This window comes from Scyliorhinus torazame, chromosome 2 (assembly GCF_047496885.1).
Source record: "Scyliorhinus torazame isolate Kashiwa2021f chromosome 2, sScyTor2.1, whole genome shotgun sequence".
Classification (NCBI taxonomy): domain Eukaryota; kingdom Metazoa; phylum Chordata; class Chondrichthyes; order Carcharhiniformes; family Scyliorhinidae; genus Scyliorhinus; species Scyliorhinus torazame.
In genome coordinates this window covers 178,332,852-178,355,123 of record NC_092708.1, presented here as the reverse complement: position 1 = coordinate 178,355,123, position 22,272 = coordinate 178,332,852, and the positions used below count along the sequence as shown (strand labels likewise).

Sequence of the window (22,272 nt, the reverse complement as noted above, 5' to 3'; positions counted from 1 at the left end):
TTGCTCAACTAAGAGCCAGGGTATGTTAGTGAGAAGAGGATTGATGGGTGAATGAGATTTGGTGCACATTAGGACACGGGCAGTGTTGTGGATGATGCCACATTTATTGTAGATAGAACATGGACGACCTGCCAAGGAGCATTGGAATAGTTATGTCCAGAGATAACAAAGTCACAGATAAGGGTTTCAGCAGCAGTTGAGCTAAGGGAGACGCGGAGTTGGGCTATAGAACATAGAACATTACAGCGCAGTACAGGCCCTTTGGCCCTCGATGTTGCGCCGACCTGTGAAACCACTCTAAAGCCCATCTACACTATTCCCTTATCGTCCATATGTCTATCCAATGACCATTTGAATACCCTTAGTGTTGGCGAGTCCACTACTGTTGCAGGCAGGGCATTCCACACCCTTACTACTCTGAGTAAAGAACCTACCTCTGACATCTGTCCTATATCTATCTCCCCTCAATTTAAAGCTATGTCCCCTTGTGCTAGACATCACCATCCGTGGAAAAAGGCTCTCACTGTCCACCCTATCCAATCCTCTGATCATCTTGTATGCCTCAATTGAGTCACCTCTTAACCTTCTTCTCTCTAACGAAAACAGCCTCAAGTCCCTCAGCCTTTCCTCATAAGATCTTCCCTCCATACCAGGCAACATTCTGGTAAATCTCCTCTGCACCCTTTCCAATGCTTCCACATCCTTCCTATAATGCGGCGACCAGAATTGCACGCAATACTCCAAATGCGGCCGCACCAGAGTTTTGGACAACTGCAACATGATCTCATGGCTCCGAAACTCAATCCCTCTACCAATAAAAGCTAACACACCGTACGCCTTCTTAACAACCCTCTCAACCTGAGTGGCAACTTTCAGGGATCTATGTACATGGACACCGAGATCTCTCTGCTCATCCACACTGCCAAGAATCTTACCATTAGCCCAGTACTCTGTCTTCCTGTTATTCCTTCCAAAATGAATCACCTCACACTTTTCTGCATTAAACTCCATTTGCCACCTCTCAGCCCAGCGCTGCAGCTTATCTATGTCCCTCTGTAACTTATAACATCCTTCCGCACTGTCCACAACTCCACCGACTTTAGTGTCATCTGCAGATTTACTCACCCTCCTTCTACGCCCTCCTCCAGGTCATTTATAAGAATGACAAACAGCAGTGGCCCCAAAACAGATCCTTATGGTACACCACTAGTAACTGGACTCCAGTCACTTCCCATCAACCACCACCCTTTGTCTTCATCCAGCTAGCCAATTTCTGATCCAAACTGTTAAATCTCCCTGAATCCTATGCTTCCGTATTTTCTGCAGTAGCCTACCGTGGGGAACCTTATCAAACGCTTTACTGAAATCCATATACACCACATCAACTGCTTTACCCTCATCCACCTGTTTGGTCACCTTCTCAAAGAACTCAATAACGTTTGTGAGGCACGATCTACCCTTCACGAAACCGTGTTGACTATGTCGAATCAAATTATTCCTTTCCAGATGAGTATACACCCTATCTCTTATAAATCTTTCCAAGATTTTGCCCACAACGGAAGTAAGGCTCACTGGCCTATAGTTACCGGGGTTGTCTCTACTCCCCTTCTTGAACAAGGGGACAACATTTGCTATCCTCCAGTCTTCTGGCACTATTCCTGTTGACAAAGATGACTTAAAGATCAAAGCCAAAGGCTTGGCAATCTCCTCCCTAGCTTCCCAGAGAATCCTAGGATAAATCCCATTGAGCCCAGGGGACTTATCTATTTTCACCCTTTCCAGAATTGTTAACACCTCCTCCTTCTGAACCTCAAGACCTTCTAGTCTAGTAGCCTGAATCTCAGTATTCTCCTCGACAACATTCTCTTTTTCCTGTGTGAATACTGACGAAAAATATTCATTTAGCACCTCTCCTATCTCCTCGGACTCCAAGCACAACTTCCCACTACTGTCCTTGACTGGCCCTACTCTTACCCTAGTCATTCTTTTATTCCTGACATATCGATAGAAAGCTTTTGGGTTATCCTTGATCCTACCTGCCAAAGACTTCTCATGCCCCCTCCTGGCTCTTCTTAGCTCTCTCTTTAGGTCCTTCCTAGCTAACTTGTAACCATCAAACTCCCTTACTGAACCTTCAAGTCTTATTTTTACATAAGCCTCCTTCTTCCTCTTGACAAGTGTTTCGACTGCCTTAGTAAACCACGGTTCCCTTGCTCGACCACTTCCTCCCTGCCTGACAGGTACATACTTATCAAGGACACGCAGTAGCTGTTCCTTGAACAGGCTCCACATTTCCATTGTGCCCATCCCCTGCAGTTTTCCTCTCCATCCGATGCACCCTAAGTCTTGCCTCACCGCATCATAATTGCCTTTCCCCCAGATATAACTCTTGCCCTGCAGTATATACCTATCCCTTTCCATCACTAAAGTAAACGTAATCGAATAGTGTTCACTATCACCAAAGTGCTCACCTACCTCCAAATCTAACACCTGTCCTGGTTCATTACCCAGTACTAAATCCAATACGGCCTCGCCTCTCGTTGGCCTATCTACATACTGTGTCAGGAAACCCTCCTGCACACATTGGACCAAAACGGACCCATCTAAACTACTCGAACTATAGCGTTTCCAGTCAATATTTGGAAAGTTAAAGTCCCCATAACAACTACCCTGTCGCTTTTGCTCCTATCCAGAATCATCTTTGCAATCCTTTCCTCTACATCTCTGGAACTTTTCGGAGGCCTATAGAAAACCCCTAACAGGGTGACCTCTCCTTTCCTGTTTCTAACCTCAGCCCATACTACCTCAATCATCGAGTCCTCATCAAACGTCCTTTCTGCCACTGTAATACTGTCCTTGACTAACAATGCCACCCCTCCCCCTCTTTTACCTCCTTCCCCGAGCTTACTGAAATATCTAAACCCCGGCACCTGCAACAACCATTCCTGTCCCTGCTCTATCCATGCCTCTGAAATGGCCACAACATCGAAGTCCCAGGTACCAACCCATGCCGCAAGTTCACCCACCTTATTCCGGTGCTCCTGGTATTGAAGAAGACACACTTTAAACCACCTTCCTGCCTGCCGGTACACTCCTGCAACTTTAAAACCTTACTCATGACCTCACTACTCTCAACCTCCTGTATACTGGAGCTACAATTCAGGTTCCCAAGCCCCTGCTGAACTAGTTTAAACCCTCCCGAAGAGCATTAGCAAATTTGCCCCCCAGGATATTGGTACCCCTCTGGTCCAGGTGTAGACCATCCCGTTTGTAGAGGTCCCACCAACTCCAGAATGAGCCCCAATTATCCAGAAATCTGAAATCCGCCCTCCTGCACCATCCCTGTAGCCACCCGTTCAACTCCTCTCTTTCCCTATTCCTCGTCCCGCTATCATGTGGCACGGGTAACAACCCAGAGATAATAACTCTGTCCTAGATCTAAGTTTCCACCCTAGCTCCCTGAATTCCTGCCTTACAACCCTATCCCTTTTCCTACCTATGTCGTTGGTACCTATGTGAACCACGATTTGGGGCTGCTCCCCCTCCCTCTTAAGGATTCCGAAAACACGATCCGAGACATCACACACCCTGGCACCTGGGAGGCAACACACCAACCGCGAGTCTCTCTCGTTCCCACAGAATCTCCTATCTATCCCCCTAACTATGGAGTCTCCTATGACTAATGCTCTACTCCTCTCTCCCCGTCCCTTCTGAGCAACAGGGACAGACTCTGTGCCAGAGACCTGCACCCCATGGCTTACCCCTGGTAAGTTGTCCCCCCCAACAGTGTACTTGTTACTAAGGGGAATGACCACAGGGGATCCCTGTACTGACTGCTTCCTCCCAGCCCCTCTCACCATCACCCATCGATCTTTATTCTTCGGAGTAACTACATCCCTGAAGTTTCTATCTATGACCACCACTGCCTCCCGAATGATCCAAAGTTCATCCAGCTCCAGCTCCAGTTCCCTAACGCGGTTTCTGAGGAGCTGGAGATAGGTGCACTTCCCACAAATTAAATCAGCAGGGACACTGTCGGCGTCCCTCACCTCAAACATTTCCAACGATGGAAATAGGAGGTCTTAATGATGAATGTTTGGAAGCTTACCTCAGTGTCTGATACCAAGCTGTTTAGCACAGGGCTGAGTCGCTGGCTTTGAAAGCAGACCAAGGCAGGCCAGCAGCACGGTTCAATTCCCGTAACAGCCTCCCCGAAAAGGCGTCGGAATGTGGCGACCAGGGTCTTTTCACAGTAACTTCATTTGAAGCCTACTTGTTACAATAAGCGATTTTCATTTCATTTCATTTCATTTCAAGGCATTTCCAGGGAGAGGGATGAAGTCAGCCTCTAGGGAGCAGAGTTTGTGGCAGGGACTGAAGACAGTGAGGGAAATTTCTGCTTCACCAGTATTGGACGTTGGATATGCAGTTTGACAGTTTTGAAGCAGCGGAGGGGGTCAAGAGGTGATGATAAGCTAGAGCTGGATGTTATCAGAGTACAAAGCTGCATTTTTGGATTTTGTCACCAAGGGCCGGCAAATAAGATATAAGGTGGATCTGAAGATACATTCTTCAGAGCCTCCAGAGGTAACAATGCAGAATCAAAGAATTCCTACAGTGCAGAAGGAGGCCATTAGGCCCATCGAGTCTGCACTGATCCTCCAAAAGAACACGCTCCCTAGGCCCAAAGCCCCACCCTATCCCCTATCCCCATCACCCATTAACTCTGCCTAACCTGCACCTTTGGACTGTGGGAGGAAACCAGAGCACCTGGAGGAAACCCAAGCGGACAAGGCCTGAATCGAACTCAGGTCCCTGGCGCTGTGAGGCAGCTGCGCTAACCACTGTGCCACGTTGCTGCGAAGGGGAAAGATAAACCATTGCAAGTGATTGACAGGCTATTTTATGCAGGTAAGAATGGATCCAGGTGAGTGCAGCCTCGCCCAGCTGGATAATGGTGGACAGGTGTTTGAGGAGGATGGTGTGTGGATGTGCCAAAATCTTCATACAGGCCTGGAAGGACAGGGAGAGATAGGTTATCATTGTCACAGTAACATTGAATGTAATTTGTGGTTTTGATAAAAGTTGTTTCAGCTCTAGGGGCGGCACCGTGGCACAGTGGGTAACGCTGCTGTCTCACTGGGTGGCATGGTGGCACAGTGGTTAGCACTGCTGCCTCACTGTGCTGAGGACTCTGGTTCGATCCCGGCCCCGGGTCACTGTCGTGTATAGTTTGCACATTCTCCCCGTGTCTGCGTGGGTCTCACCCCCACAACCCAAAGATGTGCAAGGTAGGTGGATTGGCCATGCTAAATTGCCCCTGAATTGGACAAGAAAAGAATTGGGTACTCTACATTTATAAAAAGAACAATACTGCCTCACAACACCAGGGACCCTGATTCAATTCCGGCCTTGGGTGACTGTGAAGTTTGCACTTTCTCCCCGTGTCTGCATGGGTTTCCTATGGGTGCTCCGGTTTCCTCCCACACTCCAAAGATGTGCAGGTTAGGTGGATTGGCCATGCTGAATTGCCCCTTTGTGTCCAAAGATGTGCAGGTTAGGTGGGGTTAAGGAGATAGGGCAGGGGGTGGGCATAGGTAAGGTGCTCTTTGGAGGGTTAGTGCAAACTCGATGGACCAAATCCCTCCCTCCTTCACTGTAGGGATTCTATGATTGTATGGCTGTGGCAGGGTGGAAACCTGATTGGAGGAATCTCATGGAATTTCTGGAAAGGTGAACATGGATTTAAGAGACAACAACTCATTCAAGGCCTTTGGAGAGGAAAAGGAGGGTGTTGTAAATAGGACTTAAGTTGTGATCGGGCAGTTCAACATTTTCTTCCCATTTATTATATGGGCAGCACGGTAGCACAGTGGTTAGCACTGTGGCTTCACAGCGCAATGTCCCAGGTTCGATTTCTGGCTGGGTCACTGTCTGTGCGGAGTCTGCACGTTCTCCTCGTGTCTGGGTGCTTCGGTTTCCTCCCACAAGTCCCGAAAGACGTGCTGTTAGGTAATTTGAACATTCTGAATTCTCCCTCCGTGTACACGAACAGGCGCCGGAATGTGGCGACTCGGGGGATTTTCACAGTAACTTCGTGCAATGTAAGCCTACTTGTGACAATAAAGATTATTAAAATTAAGATTAGATATAGGCCATAGACGTAATATGGCAAATGTACTTCAAAAACAATCTGAAAACATTGTCACAGGCAATTAATTCGTTAATGAAAATATTTTCGGAAAACCCAATAAATTAGAATATAGCTATTAAAGTTGATTAATTTTCTGTCACTCTCTCATTCTTAAAAGGATCTTTGATATTAGAACTTAAGTATTTCTACTGTGATACTGATGCTGTTTGCTTGTAAATGGAGCTTCATTATGTTGATCATTACTTACAGGATTCCACACGTTCTTTGAACATGGAGAAAAATTGACTAATAAACCCACAACCAGTGGATCAGATTAAAGCTCTGTCAGTTATCACACTGCATCCACTCGTGAACAATGATAGATTAGTAAACAAATAACAGGAGAGGAATAGGCTCCATGAATAGCACCATTCTCAATAATGGAGGAGTCACTGGTTAACTCAGTTGTCTAAATTATTAGCTTGCGGTAGAGAATATGACCCCAACAGCACCGGTTAAATCGTGGGATGCCCGCCTCCTCACCTGACCCCACACTTCATGGCGGTGCCTCTCCTACGATATAACCAGTTGTTTTGCTTTAATGGAGAGAGATGTCCAGGGTACTTCATGGTCACTGACTAATTACTAATTATCAACTGTAAGTGTAAAAGACCAGGCTGAAGTGTTTGCAACTGGCTTAGCCAGAAGTATCGAGTGGATGATCTATCTTGGCTGCCGCTTGAGGTCCCCAGCACCCAGCATCACAAAAGCTAGACTCCAAACAATTTAAGTTATTCCACCTGAGATCAAGAAACAACTGAGGTGGTGGGGGGTGACCATGTGAGGACAGGCTCTGCAATGCCAACTGGGGCTACCATGTAGCCAGTTGGACCTGGTTAGGCACGGGGGTGCGCATCATGCTAACGTGTCTGCCTTTCACTCCCTGCAGACAATGGGTATTGGAATTCAACCGGGAATGGTGGGTTTCCCCTGGCGCCGCAGCCCTGGGTGATGCACTGTGGCTGTACGAGCAGGTGCTGCACAAGGAGGAGCACCCTGCAGCAGTGGAGCCTACCAGTGAGGATGGAGAGCCGGCTGCCCAACAGGCCGAGGAGGAGGTGCAAAGGGGGCGTGCTTGAGGTCTCATGTGTACCAGCAGCACCTGTCATTCGATGACATGCTGGACTGGGCATGCAGTCACAGACGCCGGCTGAACAGGGGACAGTGCGACAGATCATGGCGCACCTTGCATGTGGGGAATGGGGGAGGACAACCGCTTCCAGTGACCATCAAAGTGACCATCGCCCTGAACATCTAGGCCACGGGGTCCTTCCAGGCGCTGAGTGGGGACCTGTCTGGAATCTCACAGAGCTCAGTGCACAGATGCATCCGTGCCATATCGGATGCCCTATATGCCCAGTCAGCATAATACATCCATTTCAATGTGGACTAAACCCACCAGGATGCATGGGCAATGGGGTTCGCCGTCATCGCCGAGATGCCCTGGGTCCAGGGGGTGATCGATGGGATGCATGTCACCCTACGGGCACCTGCAGATGACAGGCCGGTGTTCACAAACACCGATCGCTGAATGTGCAGCTGATGTGTGACCATCAGTTGCGCATCATGCACGTCTAGGCCCGATACCCGGGCAGTATGCTTGGCGCCTTCATCCTGACACACTCGACGGTTCCTGGCCTCTTCAAGGTGCCCCCTGGCTCCTGTGCGACAGGATTATCCACTGCACTCGTGGCTGATGACACCTATCCGGAGGCCACAGACCGACGTGGAGACTCGCTATAACGACGCCCATGCAGCGATTTTGGCTGCCGTCTTTTGGGGCGCCCGTGCCTGGATGGGCCCGGCTGCTGCTCGGGTGTCGCAGGTGGCATGATGCCACTCTGTTCTGCCCAGTGCCCAACAGATGTGCCAGGGACAGGAGGGGGGTGGTAGTCCATGGTGCTGCAGTGTTCCAGCACCTCGCCTGCGAGAGTCACCAGTAAGGGCTCCATCATCTCCTCGTTCCTCAGGGTGCCTGATGGCCCGCTCGCTATTTCATGTGGTGGGGGCCTGAGGCTCCCCCGCCACCTTGCTCTGCCAGTCCTGGAGGCCCGCTCTCATCTCGATCAGGGTCTGCGTGCTCGCGGCCACCTCTGTCAGGGACTGTGCCACATCACCCAATGACTGTGCCACCACCTTCTGGGTATGTGCCACATCAGGCAGTGACTGCGCCATCTCCCTCTGGGGCTGGGCCACATCGACCAGCGCCTGGGCAATGCTGCTGTCAGCCATGGCCCACTCTGATTAGGCCAAGCTCTAGAGCCGCTGCAATGTCCAAGTTGCCTGTGATAAGGCAGGCCTATACTGTGTCACGGCCACTGCATGCTAAGATTGCCCCAGGCCTTGGACATGTTGGGGCTTTTCACAGTAATTTCTTTGCAGTGTTAATGTAAGCCGATTTGTGACAATAAAGATTATTATTATTATTATGTTGACCCATGGCATAAGCCTTCGCCCCCAAGGCCTCCACCTCATATGCGACTTGTGCGGTGTTGGCCTGGGGGGCATGCATGGTCGGCACCATCTCCTGCTTCTGCACGTGGTTGGACTTCACCAACTGCACCTTCAGGTGCTGTATGCTTGCCGACAACCCCTCACGTTGTCCCTGGCTCTGTGACTGCATCACCACAGTCGATGGTAGCGTCTGTTCAAGAAGTCCGGAACCCTCCCGGACCCCGATAGCTAGTCCCTGGGGTTGGCTCGCCCTCCGACCATCCGCCCCCCCCCTCCCCCCGCCCCCTTGGGAGTTCATATCTCCACCTGCTATACTGCTGCTCCTGTGTGGTGCGTAGCAGATAGGGTCCCCAGAGCCTCTTCACTAATGTGCCTAACCGAGTGTCTCAGGATAGTGAAGGGTATCGAGACAGCTGTGAGGAGAAGTCCGTGTCTTCCCCGGACTCGAGCTCCGACTTGTCACGGGATGCGGGCCGATGACACCCGTCCATGTCGGCCTCTTCGTCGTCGCTGCTTGACACCTGGGATTGTGGCTGGGGAAGATGGTTGTTGGGTGTGGGGGTGGTGGTGGAGAGGGAGTGTCGGGGTGGTGGTGGGGTTGACTCACATGCCATGGGGAACCCCAACTCAGCGGGGTTTCACTTCCTCGCCCGATGACAACCTCCACCCTGGCAACTGCCTTTTCTTCAGACCCTCCGTCCATGTCCAGTGCCCTCTGCTTTGCTATGGTGAGGGGCCGCAGGTCCAGTGCCCCCAGTGGGCAATCCCTGTTCAATCATGAGTGTACAAAATATTAGCTTGGCATCTTGGCAATGCCGACCTGGTACTATGGCAGTGCCCCTGCTAGCTGGCAATGGCACCTTGGCTGTGCCAGGCTGGCACCCAGGTGGCACCAGTGGTGCCAGAGCACCACCCTGCCTAAAGGGCACGCAGCTGGGGGTCTCCGATCCCCTTGGAGACCCCCATGAATGCCATTCTGTCTGGTCCCCATTTGTGAGGACCAGTACCAAATGGTGCTCGCCCGAGGTATCTGAGGCGAAGGGATTGAATTCCAAAGCCTCAGGTATTCTGCACATTAGGGTAAGTCTTTCTTACTCCACCGTGAGGGCAGCACGGTAGCGCAAGTGGATAGCACTGTGGCTTCACAGCGCCAGGGTCCCAGGTTCGATTCCCCGCTGGGTCAGTCTGTGCGGAGTCTGCACGTTCTCCCCGTGTCTGCGTGGGTTTCCTCCAGGTGCTCCGGTTCCCTCCCACAGTCCAAAGACATGCAGGTTAGGTGGATTGGCCATGATAAATTGCCCTTAGTGAGCAAAAAGGTTAGAAGGGGTTATTGGGATACGGGGATAGGGTGGAAGTGAGGGCTTAAGTGGGTCGGTGCAGAACTGTGGGCTGAATGGCCTCATTCTGCACTGTCTGTTCTATGTTACTGCCTGCTCTAAAATGCAGATTTGCCAAAACATAATCCTACCATTGTGGACAGGATTCTCCTTGCAGCGTCTTGCGAGATTGCACTGAATCTCGTGAGGCGTTGCGAGCCGGGTGGATCTCGGGAGCGGGGTCTCCCGGCTTTCACCACTGTGCCGCAGTGAGGTGCTTTTCTGGCGCTGCGTGGCTGGAAGATCGCGCCCCATCTCTTCCTGCACCGGTGAGCGAAGCTCGTTAGTGCAGGAATTGTGATTAAGTATGGCTCGGCAGGGTATTGCTCGCCGAGACCCAGAAATGAAGCAGAGTCCCATTTATAGCAGGGGCTTCACGGAGCTGCAAGTCCCGGGAAACACCCGGCTAATCGCGCTCGACATGAGACTCTTGCATTTCCGTTCCATTGCGCCCACCGTTTCTTTATTGCCAACTATTTGTTAATTTATCAATTAGGGATGGGCAGATTTGGATTCTCAACAAAATCCACATCTGCAAACAAATTTATTGTGACAACTTTGAAAGAAAGGATAAATAATTTGATTTTAACATGGAAATCACTAGTGTTGCGACACTTGACAAGAAAGTCATAACAGAGAACCCCATTTTAAGCACAAATTCAGTGTTGGGGCTGAAATTGTCACATCAAAGGAAATTAAAATTGAAGGACAGAATTTTGTCTTTTTACATCTGTCTGGACGCGGCTGAAAAGTCTTGAACACAACTGCTCAAATTCTGCTAAGTTAAACTTTTTCAAGCAACTCCACAAGGAATCTGCTTAAGATCTTAGAACCATCTTGAGCCAAAGCCAAATCTGTTTGTAGATTTTAAAGTCTCTTAATCACAAAGCTACCTCGAAGATTGAAGAGCTGTGGTTTGGCTGGAGTGAATAATTCACGGGAAACTGGGAGTTAGTCCAGAGGCTGAGAATCAGTTTGAATAATTTAGCTACATGAGGCTTGGAGATTGAAAATGTTATTTTGTGAGAAACTGAAAGAAGCTGAAAACTGAGTTGAGTTGTAAAAGCCAGAGTATTTAGTTCCTGAGGGATTAGAAATAGACAAATAGATGGATTTTCTCAGAAATTTACCAGATACTAACAAAAGCAGGTTGTGCACCTGAAAAACTAACTAAAGTTACATTTTGGGTAAAACTGACTGTCCAAGGTTACAAATTAAGTGAAGAATTGTATTAAATACTTCAGAAACATTTGTGCATCAACGATGTTAATAACCTAAATGATGTTGACCGCAATGAAACACTCACTGGGAAGAAAATAACTTTGCAGCCAAACTGGAAGGATTTTAGACATCTGTGAGTTTTTAAAAAAAATTTTAGAGTACCCAATTATTTTTTTTCCAATTAAGGGGCAATTTAGCGTGGCCAAGCCACCAAACCTGCACATCTTTGGGTTGTGGGGGTGAAATCCATGCAGACACTGGGAGAATGTGCAAACTCCACACGGACAGTGACCCAGGGTCGAGATTCGAACCCGGGTCCTCAGCGCCGCAGTCCCAGTGCTAACCACATGCCACCCTGACGTCTGTGAGGTTTAACTGGATCGATTGGAAACCGTATTTAATCCATGTATTTAGAATTTGTCCTGTGGCTTTTCTCCAGAGCACGTATACCAAAATGAGATTAAATGTTTCACTCTGCTACTGTGCACAGCTGGACTTAATATTTAAGATTTTATTTCAAGCCATTAATTTAAAGAATCATCTAATGCCTTGTAATTAAGACTCTTTCCGGATTTAATGACTCAATGTTCAACTTCTTACAAGCAGCGGTTTAATCTTAAGTACAGTTTTATTAGAGAGCATTGGTTACAATTTCATACAGTCAGAATAGAGACAATTCACTGTAGTTGACTATTTTTAAACTAATGCAGCAGGGGCATGGGAACCTGGATTGTAGTTTTAGGGTAAGGGAGAATGAGAGTATAGAGGTCAGGAGCACAGATTTGACGTCGCAGGAGGGGGCCAGTGTTCAGGTAGGTGGTTTGAAGTGTGTCTACTTCAATGCCAGGAGTATACGAAACAAGGTAGGGGAACTGGCAGCATGGGTTGGTACCTGGGACTTCGATGTTGTGGCCATTTCGGAGACATGGATAGAGCAGGGACAGGAATGGATGTTGCAGGTTCCGGGGTTTAGGTGTTTTAGTAAGCTCAGAGAAGGAGGCAAAAGAGGGGGAGGTGTGGCGCTGCTAGTCAAGAGCAGTATTACGGTGGCGGAGAAGATGCTAGATGGGGACTCTTCTTCCGAGGTAGTATGGGCTGAAGTTAGAAACAGGAAAGGAGAGGTCACCCTGTTGGGAGTTTTTTATAGGCCTCCTAATAGTTCTAGGGATGTAGAGGAAAGGATGGCGAAGATTATTCTGGATATGAGCGAAAGTAACAGGGTAGTTATTATGGGAGACTTTAACTTTCCAAATATTGACTGGAAAAGATATAGTTCGAGTACAATAGATGGGTCGTTTTTTGTACAGTGTGTGCAGGAGGGTTTCCTGAAACAATATGTTGACAGGCCAACAAGAGGCGAGGCCACGTTGGATTTGGTTTTGGGTAATAAACCAGGCCAGGTGTTGGATTTGGAGGTAGGAGAGCACTTTGGGGACAGTGACCACAATTCGGTGACGTTTACGTTAATGATGGAAAGGGATAAGTATACACCGCAGGGCAAGAGTTATAGCTGGGGGAAGGGCAATTGTGATGCCATTAGACGTGACTTGGGGGGGATAAGGTGGAGAAGTAGGCTGCAAGTATTGGGCACACTGGATAAGTGGGGCTTGTTCAAGGATCAGCTACTGCATGTTCTTGATAAGTATGTACCGGTCAGGCAGGGAGGAAGGCGTCGAGCGAGGAAACCGTGGTTTACCAAGGAAGTGGAATCTCTTGTTAAGAGGAAGAAGGAGGCCTATGTGAAGATGAGGTGTGAAGTTTCAGTTGGGGCGATGGATAGTTACAAGGTAGTGAGGAAGGATCTAAAGAGAGAGCTAAGACGAGCAAGGAGGGGACATGAGAAGTATTTGGCAGGAAGGATCAAGGAAAACCCAAAAGCTTTCTATAGGTATGTCAGGAATAAGCGAATGACTAGGGAAAGAGTAGGGCCAGTCAAGGACAGGGATGGGAAATTGTGTGTGGAGTCTGAAGAGATAGGCGAGATACTAAATGAATATTTTTCGTCCGTATTCACTCAGGAAAAAGATAATGTTGTGGAGGAGAATGCTGAGCCCCAGGCTAATAGAATAGATGGCATTGAGGTACGTAGGGAAGAGGTGTTGGCAATTCTGGACAGGCTGAAAATAGATAAGTCCCCGGGACCTGATGGGATTTATCCTAGGATTCTCTGGGAGGCCAGGGAAGAGATTGCTGGACCTTTGGCTTTGATTTTTATGTCATCATTGGCTACAGGAATAGTGCCAGAGGACTGGAGGACAGCAAATATGGTCCCTTTGTTCAAAAAGGGGAGCAGAGACAACCCCGGCAACTATAGACCGGTGAGCCTCACGTCTGTAGTGGGTAAAGTCTTGGAGGGGATTATAAGAGACAAGATTTATAATCATCTAGATTGGAATAATATGATCAGGGATAGTCAGCATGGCTTTGTGAAGGGTAGGTCATGCCTCACAAACCTTATTGAGTTCTTTGAGAAGGTGACTGAACAGGTAGATGAGGGTAGAGCAGTTGATGTGGTGTATATGGATTTCAGCAAAGCGTTTGATAAGGTTCCCCACGGTAGGCTATTGCAGAAAATACGGAGGCTGGGGATTGAGGGTGATTTAGAGATGTGGATCAGAAATTGGCTAGCTGAAAGAAGACAGCGGGTGGTGGTTGATGGGAAATGTTCAGAATGGAGTACAGTCACAAGTGGAGTACCACAAGGATCTGTTCTGGGGCCGTTGCTGTTTGTCATTTTTATCAATGACCTAGAGGAAGGCGCAGAAGGGTGGATGAGTAAATTTGCAGACGATACTAAAGTCGGTGGTGTTGTCGATAGTGTGGAAGGATGTAGCAGGTTACAGAGGGATATAGATAAGCTGCAGAGCTGGGCTGAGAGGTGGCAAATGGAGTTTAATGTAGAGAAGTGTGAGGTGATTCACTTTGGAAGGAATAACAGGAATGCGGAATATTTGGCTAATGGTAAAGTTCTTGAAAGTGTGGATGAGCAGAGGGATCTAGGTGTCCATGTACATAGATCCCTGAAAGTTGCCACCCAGGTTGATAGGGTTGTGAAGAAGGCCTATGGAGTGTTGGCCTTTATTGGTAGAGGGATTGAGTTCCGGAGTCGGGAGGTCATGTTGCAGCTGTACAGAACTCTGGTACGGCCGCATTTGGAGTATTGCGTACAGTTCTGGTCACCGCATTATAGGAAGGACGTGGAGGCTTTGGAGCGTGTGCAGAGGAGATTTACCAGGATGTTGCCTGGTATGGAGGGAAAATCTTATGAGGAAAGGCTGATGGACTTGAGGTTGTTTTCGTTGGAGAGAAGAAGGTTAAGAGGAGACTTAATAGAGGCATACAAAATGATCAGGGGGTTGGATAGGGTGGACAGTGAGAGCCTTCTCCCGCGGATGGAAATGGCTGGCACGAGGGGACATAACTTTAAACTGAGGGGTAATAGATATAGGACAGAGGTCAGAGGTAGGTTCTTTACGCAAAGAGTAGTGAGGCCGTGGAATGCCCTACCTGCTACAGTAGTGAACTCGCCAACATTGAGGGCATTTAAAAGTTTATTGGATAAACATATGGATGATAATGGCATAGTGTAGGTTAGATGGCTTTTGTTTCGGTGCAACATCGTGGGCCGAAGGGCCTGTACTGCGCTGTATTGTTCTATGTTCTATGTTCTATAAGATTCCTCCACTCTACTCAAAACTGAAGTATTTAATATTCCAGATATTGATGGGATTCCTAATGACCTAAGCTCTGTTGTGCAGAAGATAATTGATGTTCTGAACTCGGGAAGGAAATGTCCTTTTAAATTACTGACTTAATATTTGGAGACGTCTTCCCTGGTGCACATTTATAATCAGCTCAGCAATGTAATAGTGCAGTACAGCTCACGTAAGTGGCACCTTCCCAAATACCATGTAACAATCAAACAATGCATATTTTTCTGCTGTTGAACTTCAAATTCCCCAAACCACCTGCATTAATAGCAATATGGTAGAAAAAAACATTTTGTTCAGTTGAAGTGGGGACGAATTGATGCCATTTGTGGTTTCTTGGTTACTAATGTTCACAAATGGACTCTATGAACGATAACTGCCGGCAGGATCTCCCGGTCCTGCTGATGGCGCACCCCTGCCCCGGGTTTCCCGGCGGCTTGGGATGGATTCAATCAGAAATCTCGCATTGACAGCAGCAGGACCAGAAGATTGTGCCACCGGCCAATAGCAGGCCACCTCCTGCCACCGAGAAACACGGAGTGGGGAGGCTGGAGAATCTTGCCATATGTTTTCAGAGTGTAAGTGACTGAGCAGCTCAGCACTCATGCTTCCCAAAGTGCTCACTTGATCAGTCAAGCAAGTGTAATATTAGGAAACATTTTAGTCTACGGTACCTGTTTGGAACATCTCCTCCTTAATATGCATCTGTACCAGAAATCGTCATCTCATTGACAAAGCATATTCGCAGTATACGCAAGTGCCTTAGCACCGAATTCCAGGTGAGGGTCCTCTCCAAGGTGAACCAGCAAATAAACTTTTACTCTTCTCTCAAACCATCAACTGTTTCTGTGAGTGAATTTGCATTATTAAATCATTTAAGGAGCTTTGAAATGGGAGATCTTCATCCTATCAACTAGATTTTAAATGTACTCTATCACCTAACTCCACAATTGTGTGCAATACTCTTTTTTTGTACCCTGGCTTATGCCAGTTAAATTTATATTTTGACCTTCTATTCACAGTTCTGAAGCACTTGACAAAACAAGTACTGAACAGTATGACAGGATTTATAGCACTTCCATCAATTTTGCAACGCATTTTACAGGTAAGCCCTGAAAGCACTATCCAAAGCTCTTGTTAGGCCACATCTTGTACTGTGAGCTGTTCAGTGCACTGCACCTGAGGACGGATATATTGGCCTTAGAAGGAATGTCGTTTCTTTTACCAGAATTATACCTGGGCTCTAATAGTTAAATTACGAGGAGGAATTATACATTGTTATTTTCCCTGGAATTTAAAAGATTAAAGGATGATTTGATTGAAGTTTTCAAGATATTTAAGAGAATCATATAGGATTGGGAGGTGTTGCCAAACCTTGCAGGAGTGAAATTAAAAGACGTAAAGGGTGACAGATGTTTGGAACTCTCTTCTGGGGTGACAAATATTACTTAGATTTTTTGCTAAATTGAAATTGAGATTTATCAGTTTTATTTACCAGTTGTGTTCAGGGATAAGGGGCAAAGTTGGGTATATGGGTATGAGGAACATGGGCAAAGACGGGGATATGTGCTTAAGGAATATGGGGGTAATGGCACGTATATGAGGTAAAGGGGGGTATATGGGGTTACGTCACAGACCAGCCATGATTGTATTTAATGATGGCCAAGGGCCTAGGGGCAAAATAGTCTATTTCTGTTCCGATATTCCGAAGAGCAAATGAAGATGAAAAAAAAGAGACAAAAGGGAGCACGGTAGCACAGTAGGTCGCATTGTTGCTTCACAGCTCCAGGTGTTGCTAACTTTCTCCTTGCTTCAATTGCTCTGTTTTATTACCTTTGCTCTCGAGTCGCCAGGTATCTTTTTGATACCGCCACGAGGTTCAAGTCCGAGTAATGATCAATAACCCAATACACCAATTAGTAAGATTCAAATCAAAGCACATTTATTATACACAGTAATCGCTACTCATGCACAAATTCTACGTCTAAGCTACTTCTACAACTAACAGGCCTATACTTAACTTCGGACTGGCCCACCAGGTCGGGGGAACAAATGGCCTTTCGTTCGGGTTCTGAGTCTGCGGGATTTGAAGTTGGTACGGATTGGTAGCTAGGAGCGCCTATCACGTAGTGAGCGTTGAATTAAGACTTACTTTGTTCGGGGGTCACTGCACCGGTCACGGTCAATGTTGGTTCGTGTTGCTGGGTGACCCGGGCAGGACGCAGAGGTGAAGAGTGCTGAAGAGAGAGCGATTTGAACTTGGGGCTTAACTCTTATAGTCCCCAGGGGCTTCCCGCCTTTTGGGGTGGACTCTGTACCTGGTCCCAAGTAATTGGACTTTGTCCCAATCGCTTGGTTCGATTTCTCCAATACTGGAGCGGTTCCCTAATCGATGGATGGTCTTGAGGTGCTCGTTCACCTCCTTTGTGTTGGCTCCTGCTGGCGCCGAGGAGTCTGGCTTTGCTGTGTGTGTCCAAAATGTTACTTATTGTTCCCGGGGATTGCTCATCAGTATTCAGAAGGCTGCTACATTGTTGTGCTGATGGTACCTGGTATCAATGTTGTCTGGCCTTTGCAGAGGTAAATACACAGCAAACCTGCAGCTGCTGGTTTCTGTCTATGTTGGCTGACTTTCCCATCAGCCTTTGCCGTTCGCCATTTTAAATCGGGAGCTGGCCAATTTAGGTGGCTACACAGGGTCCCAGGTTCAATTCCCGACTTGGGTCACTGTCTGCGCGGAGTCTGCACGTTCTCCCCGTGTCTGCGTGGGTTTCCTCCGGGTGCTCCGGTTTCCTCCCACAAGTCCCCAAAGACGTGCTGTCAAGTAATTTGGACATTCTAAATTCTCCCTCCGTGTACCCGAATAGGTGCCACAATGTGGCGACTAGGGGCTTTTCACAGTAACTTCATTGCAGTATTAGTGTAAGCCTACTTGTGATAATAAAGATTATTTTTTAAAAATCTATAATTCAATAAAATTTCAAAAAAAAATTCCACCTGAAGGTTTCCGGTTTCCAGTTTCCTTTCTGAAGCCCCAAGGTTTCAGTTTACTTCCTGAGTCTCTGAGCTTGAATAACATGTGCCATTAATAGCCCTAATAAACATGCTCCTTACATCATGAAATAACAGTCTTCATTTTTTGCTCTTAATTTAATTTGTAATTTACAACAGAAACCTGACAATATCTTGACACTCCTGGGGATGTTGACAGCCAATCTCTTGTGAGGCTAACAGTGAATTGGCACAAAATGTCTAGCAATTTGTGGTGACTTAAAATTTAAAACCTGTTCCTCACCACAGATATCTGGGGTCGAGTGAGGGGTTGGAACAGTATTGGCGCAGGATCTAATTTATTTTTCAAAGCCGATTAAGAGCTTAAAATCTAACTGCGCTGGATTTTATTGTGTAACATTTTACTTGCCCTCTCTCCAGCAGCCTCATCATCAGCTTGCCCATCTGAAACCCGGCTACCCTGCAGTTTCCAATACACCGGCGGCAGCCTTAATTGAGTCAGAGTGGGGCTGCCACTCGTCTGAGGAGGAGGTCTCGCCTTAAAAGAGCTGCTGGCCAATCAAATGGCTAGCAGCTCTGTGGTCCCAGCAGAGCCAGGACCAAGTGGTGGCCATAACTGGAACTACAGGTAGTCCCCAGAAGATGACTGATGGGGATCATAGAATTCCTACAGTGCAGAGGGCCATTTGGCCCATTGGTCTGCACCGACCCTCTGAAAGAGAACTCTATCTAGACCCAATCCCTGCCCTATCCCCATAACCCCGCCTATCCCGCACACCTTTGGACTGTGGGAGGAAACCCAGGCAGACACAGGGACAACGTGCAAACTCTACACAGACAGTTACCCAAGGCCGGAATTGGACTCGGGTCCCTGGCGCTGTGAGACAGCAGTGCTAACTCATGTGCCACCTTGTCGCCCATATCAAAATTAAAGGTAAGCCTGGAATTTTGGACAGGGCTGGCTGGCAGACCCTAACGAGGGGGGGGGGGGGGAAGAGTATGGGGGGGGGAAGAGTATGGAGGGGGGGGGTAAAATAGCAACCGAGCTGGAATGGGACCCTTAATTAGCCATTATTGGCCATGTAAGCTTCTCAAGGCCAATGGTGCGGGTGTTGCCTGACACCTTCCACACCTACCGTAGTCTGGGGGAGACGACAGGGATAGCTCGGATGGCGTTAAGATGGCTAGCTGCTTTATTTTATGAACACCCTCTCCTTCAAAAATACCAGTAAGCGGTCATAAAATCCAGCCCACTGTTCAGGAAAAGGTGGAGCCAATATAAGGCACTGATCCCTCTATCAAATCTCCTATCAACCTTTTCTTTAGGAAAACAATCTTAACTACTCTGATTTATCTTCATAACTGAAGTTCCTCATCCCCGGAACCATTCTCATGAATCCTTTTTGCATCCTCTTGAATGCCTTCATTTCCTTCCTAAAGTGTGGCTCCCAGAACTAGACGCAGTACTCCAGCTGAGGCTGAACCAATGACTTGTACAAACTTGTACTCATTGCCCATCTTAATAAAGCCCAGGATACTGTCTGCTTTATTAATGGCTCGCTCAACTTGTCTGCCTCCTTCAATGATTTATGTACATCCACACATATACAGGCTCCTCTATTTCAGCACCCCTTTAAAGATTTTGCCCTTTATGATTTTAGATTGTCTTTCTATGTTCGGTTCTACTAAAATGACTCACTTCATACTTCCCTGCATTGTACTTCATCTGCTACCTGACCATTCATTCCACCAACTTGCCTGTGTTACTTTGAAGTTCTACCGTACCCTCTGCACAGTACACCATACTTCCAACTTTAGCTTCGTCTGCAAACTTTGAAATTGTGCCCTGTGCACCAAGATCTAGGTCATTAATATATATATGGAAAAATGATGGTCTCAGCACTGACCTCTGGGGAACACCACGACAAACTTCCTCCAGCACGACAAACACCCATTAATGCTCAGCCAATTCCATATCCATGTTGCTACTGCCCTTTTTATTCCATGAGCTATAACTTCGCACACAAGCCTGATATGTGGCTCCGTATCAAAAGATTTTTGGAAGTTCACGTACATCATATCAACAGCATTGCCCTCATTAACCTCTGTTACCTTTTCAAGAAGTTCATGTAAGTTCGTTAAACACAGTTTTCCCTTAAGAAATTCATGTAACTATTAATTTTGTCTCCAATTATTGGGCGCGATTTAACGTAAATGAAACAGAGTCACATGTCGAGCGTGCTTAGCCGGGTGTTTTCTGGCGCTATCAAACAGGACTCTGCTTCATTTCAGGGCCTCGGTGAAGAACACCCCGCTGAGGTCTCACTTAGTCCCATTTTCTGCACTAACGAGCTCCGCTTGCCAATGCAGGAAGAGAAATGGCGCCCAGATCTCTAGACCCCCACCGTGGCCTCTGGACTCCCCCAACACCCCAGCTCATCTATAAGGGACCTGCACACCACCTCATAATGGCAGGGCACCCCCTACAACCGGGTCCTATCCCCGGCCCTATCCCATGCCAGGCTGGCAGTGCCCAGGTGGTATTGGAGGGGCCAGGGTACAACCCTGCCCAGAATTCGACCACCCTGGACCCCCAATCGCCTGAGAGACCCCCCCCCCCCCCCAAGTGCCAGTATGTCTGGTCCACGTTGGTGGCGACCTGTGCTAAATGCCATTTGCTCACGGTTTCTGAGGTGCAAGGGTTAGATCCTGCACCTTGGGTAACCTCGGTTAGAGCATGTTCAAGTGAGCCTGGCTGCACACAATGGGGTTGCCCTGCCTTCATGATCCAGATCGCAACGTTAGTTCTTACAAAGTGTGACCGGGCTGGTATTTACCGGCCTTGGCGCGTCCCGGGTTGAACACAACGAGGCCAGTAGATCGCGGGTATTGTTTCTAGAAGTTTTCCCACTACCAAGGTTAAACTGACTGCCATGTATAGTTGCTGGGTTTATCTTTACACCCTTTTTTGACCAAGGGTGTAACTTTTTCAATTCTCGAGACCTCTGTGACCACTCCTTGGAAGACTAAAAGTTAAGATCGGTTCCCGTTCAATTTCCACTTTCACTTTCTCAGTATCATTGGATGCATTCCATCCTGTTTCGATGTTTCATCAATTTTAAGTACAGATAGCTTATATGATGCCTCCTTTTCAATTTTAAACTCACCTAGTGTCTGTATTAGCTCATCTTTGACAATGGCCTGGATAGCATCATCTTCCTTCATAATGATAGAAGCAAAGTATTCATTTAGTACCTCAGCTATGTCCTCTGCCCCATGTGTAAATCCCATTTTTGGTCCTTGATTGGCTCCGCTCTCTATTTTACCACCTTTTCACTATTTAAATACCGATAGAAGACTTTGAGATCTCCTGTTATGCTAGCTGCCATTCTTTTTTCATACACCCACTTTGCTTCTCTTATTTGCTTTTTTTACCTCTCCTTGAACCTTTTTCAATGCACCCATTTTCTTCATCATCTTAATTTAAATTTTCTTTGTCTCTAGGGTGGTCTCGATTTGTTTTCCTTACCGTTCCTTTTTGTGGGAATTCTCCTTGACTGTGCCTGAATAATTTCTTTAAAAATATACATTTAGAGTACCTAATTATTAATTTTTTTTCCCAATTAAGGGGCATTTAGCGTGGCCAATCCACCTAACCTGCACATCATTGGGGTGTGGGGGTGAAACCCACGTAGACACGGGGAGAATGTGCAAGCTCCACACGGACAGTGACCCAGGGCCAGTATTCGAAGCCGGGTCCTGAGCGCCGCAGTCCCAGTGCTAACCACTGCGCCATGTGCTGCCCTATCATTTCTTCTTTGAAGCCCATTGATCAGCTCCCATTTTTCTTGCCAACCTTTGACTCCAATGTATTTGGCCCAGATGCATTCATACCGCATTGAAGTTGGCTTTCTCCACTTAATTCTTACTCTAGATTGTTCTTTGGCGTTTTCCATTGTCGGCCTAAAGCGTATGATACAATGACTACTGTTCCCTAAATGTCCCCCTACTGGCGCTTGATCCATTTAGCACACCTCATTACCAAGAACCAGGACTAGTTGTGTCTCTTTCCTTGTTAGACTAGAAACATAATACAGTAGAAAGTTTGCCTGAACACACTTTAGGAACTCTCTCTGCCCTTTGCACTACTATTGTCCCAGCCTATATTTGGATAACTAAAATCCCCGAGTATAACTTCTCTATAATTTTTGCGCCTCTCTGTAATTTCCTTAAAACTTTGTTCCTCTACATCCATCCCATTATTCGGTGGCCGTTGGACTACACTGAGCAATGTAATTGCACCTTT

The 22,272-nt window shown here is 47.4% G+C and overlaps 1 protein-coding gene and 1 long non-coding RNA gene across 5 annotated transcripts in view; one reads left to right on the top strand and one right to left on the bottom strand.

Moving 5' to 3' along the window:
* The window catches only part of vps8 (VPS8 subunit of CORVET complex), a 1,010,867-nt gene that overhangs the window by 475,550 nt on the left and 513,045 nt on the right, over positions 1–22,272 (top strand). For all 3 annotated transcript variants that reach the window (XM_072480702.1, XM_072480693.1, XM_072480711.1), the window contains exon 40: positions 15,977–16,059. In XM_072480702.1, coding sequence (XP_072336803.1) covers positions 15,977–16,059 — 83 coding nt within the window. The remainder of the gene's footprint in view (positions 1–15,976; positions 16,060–22,272) is intronic.
* Positions 1–22,272, bottom strand: part of LOC140393992 (uncharacterized) — a 140,560-nt gene that overhangs the window by 66,803 nt on the left and 51,485 nt on the right. The window lies entirely within an intron of this gene.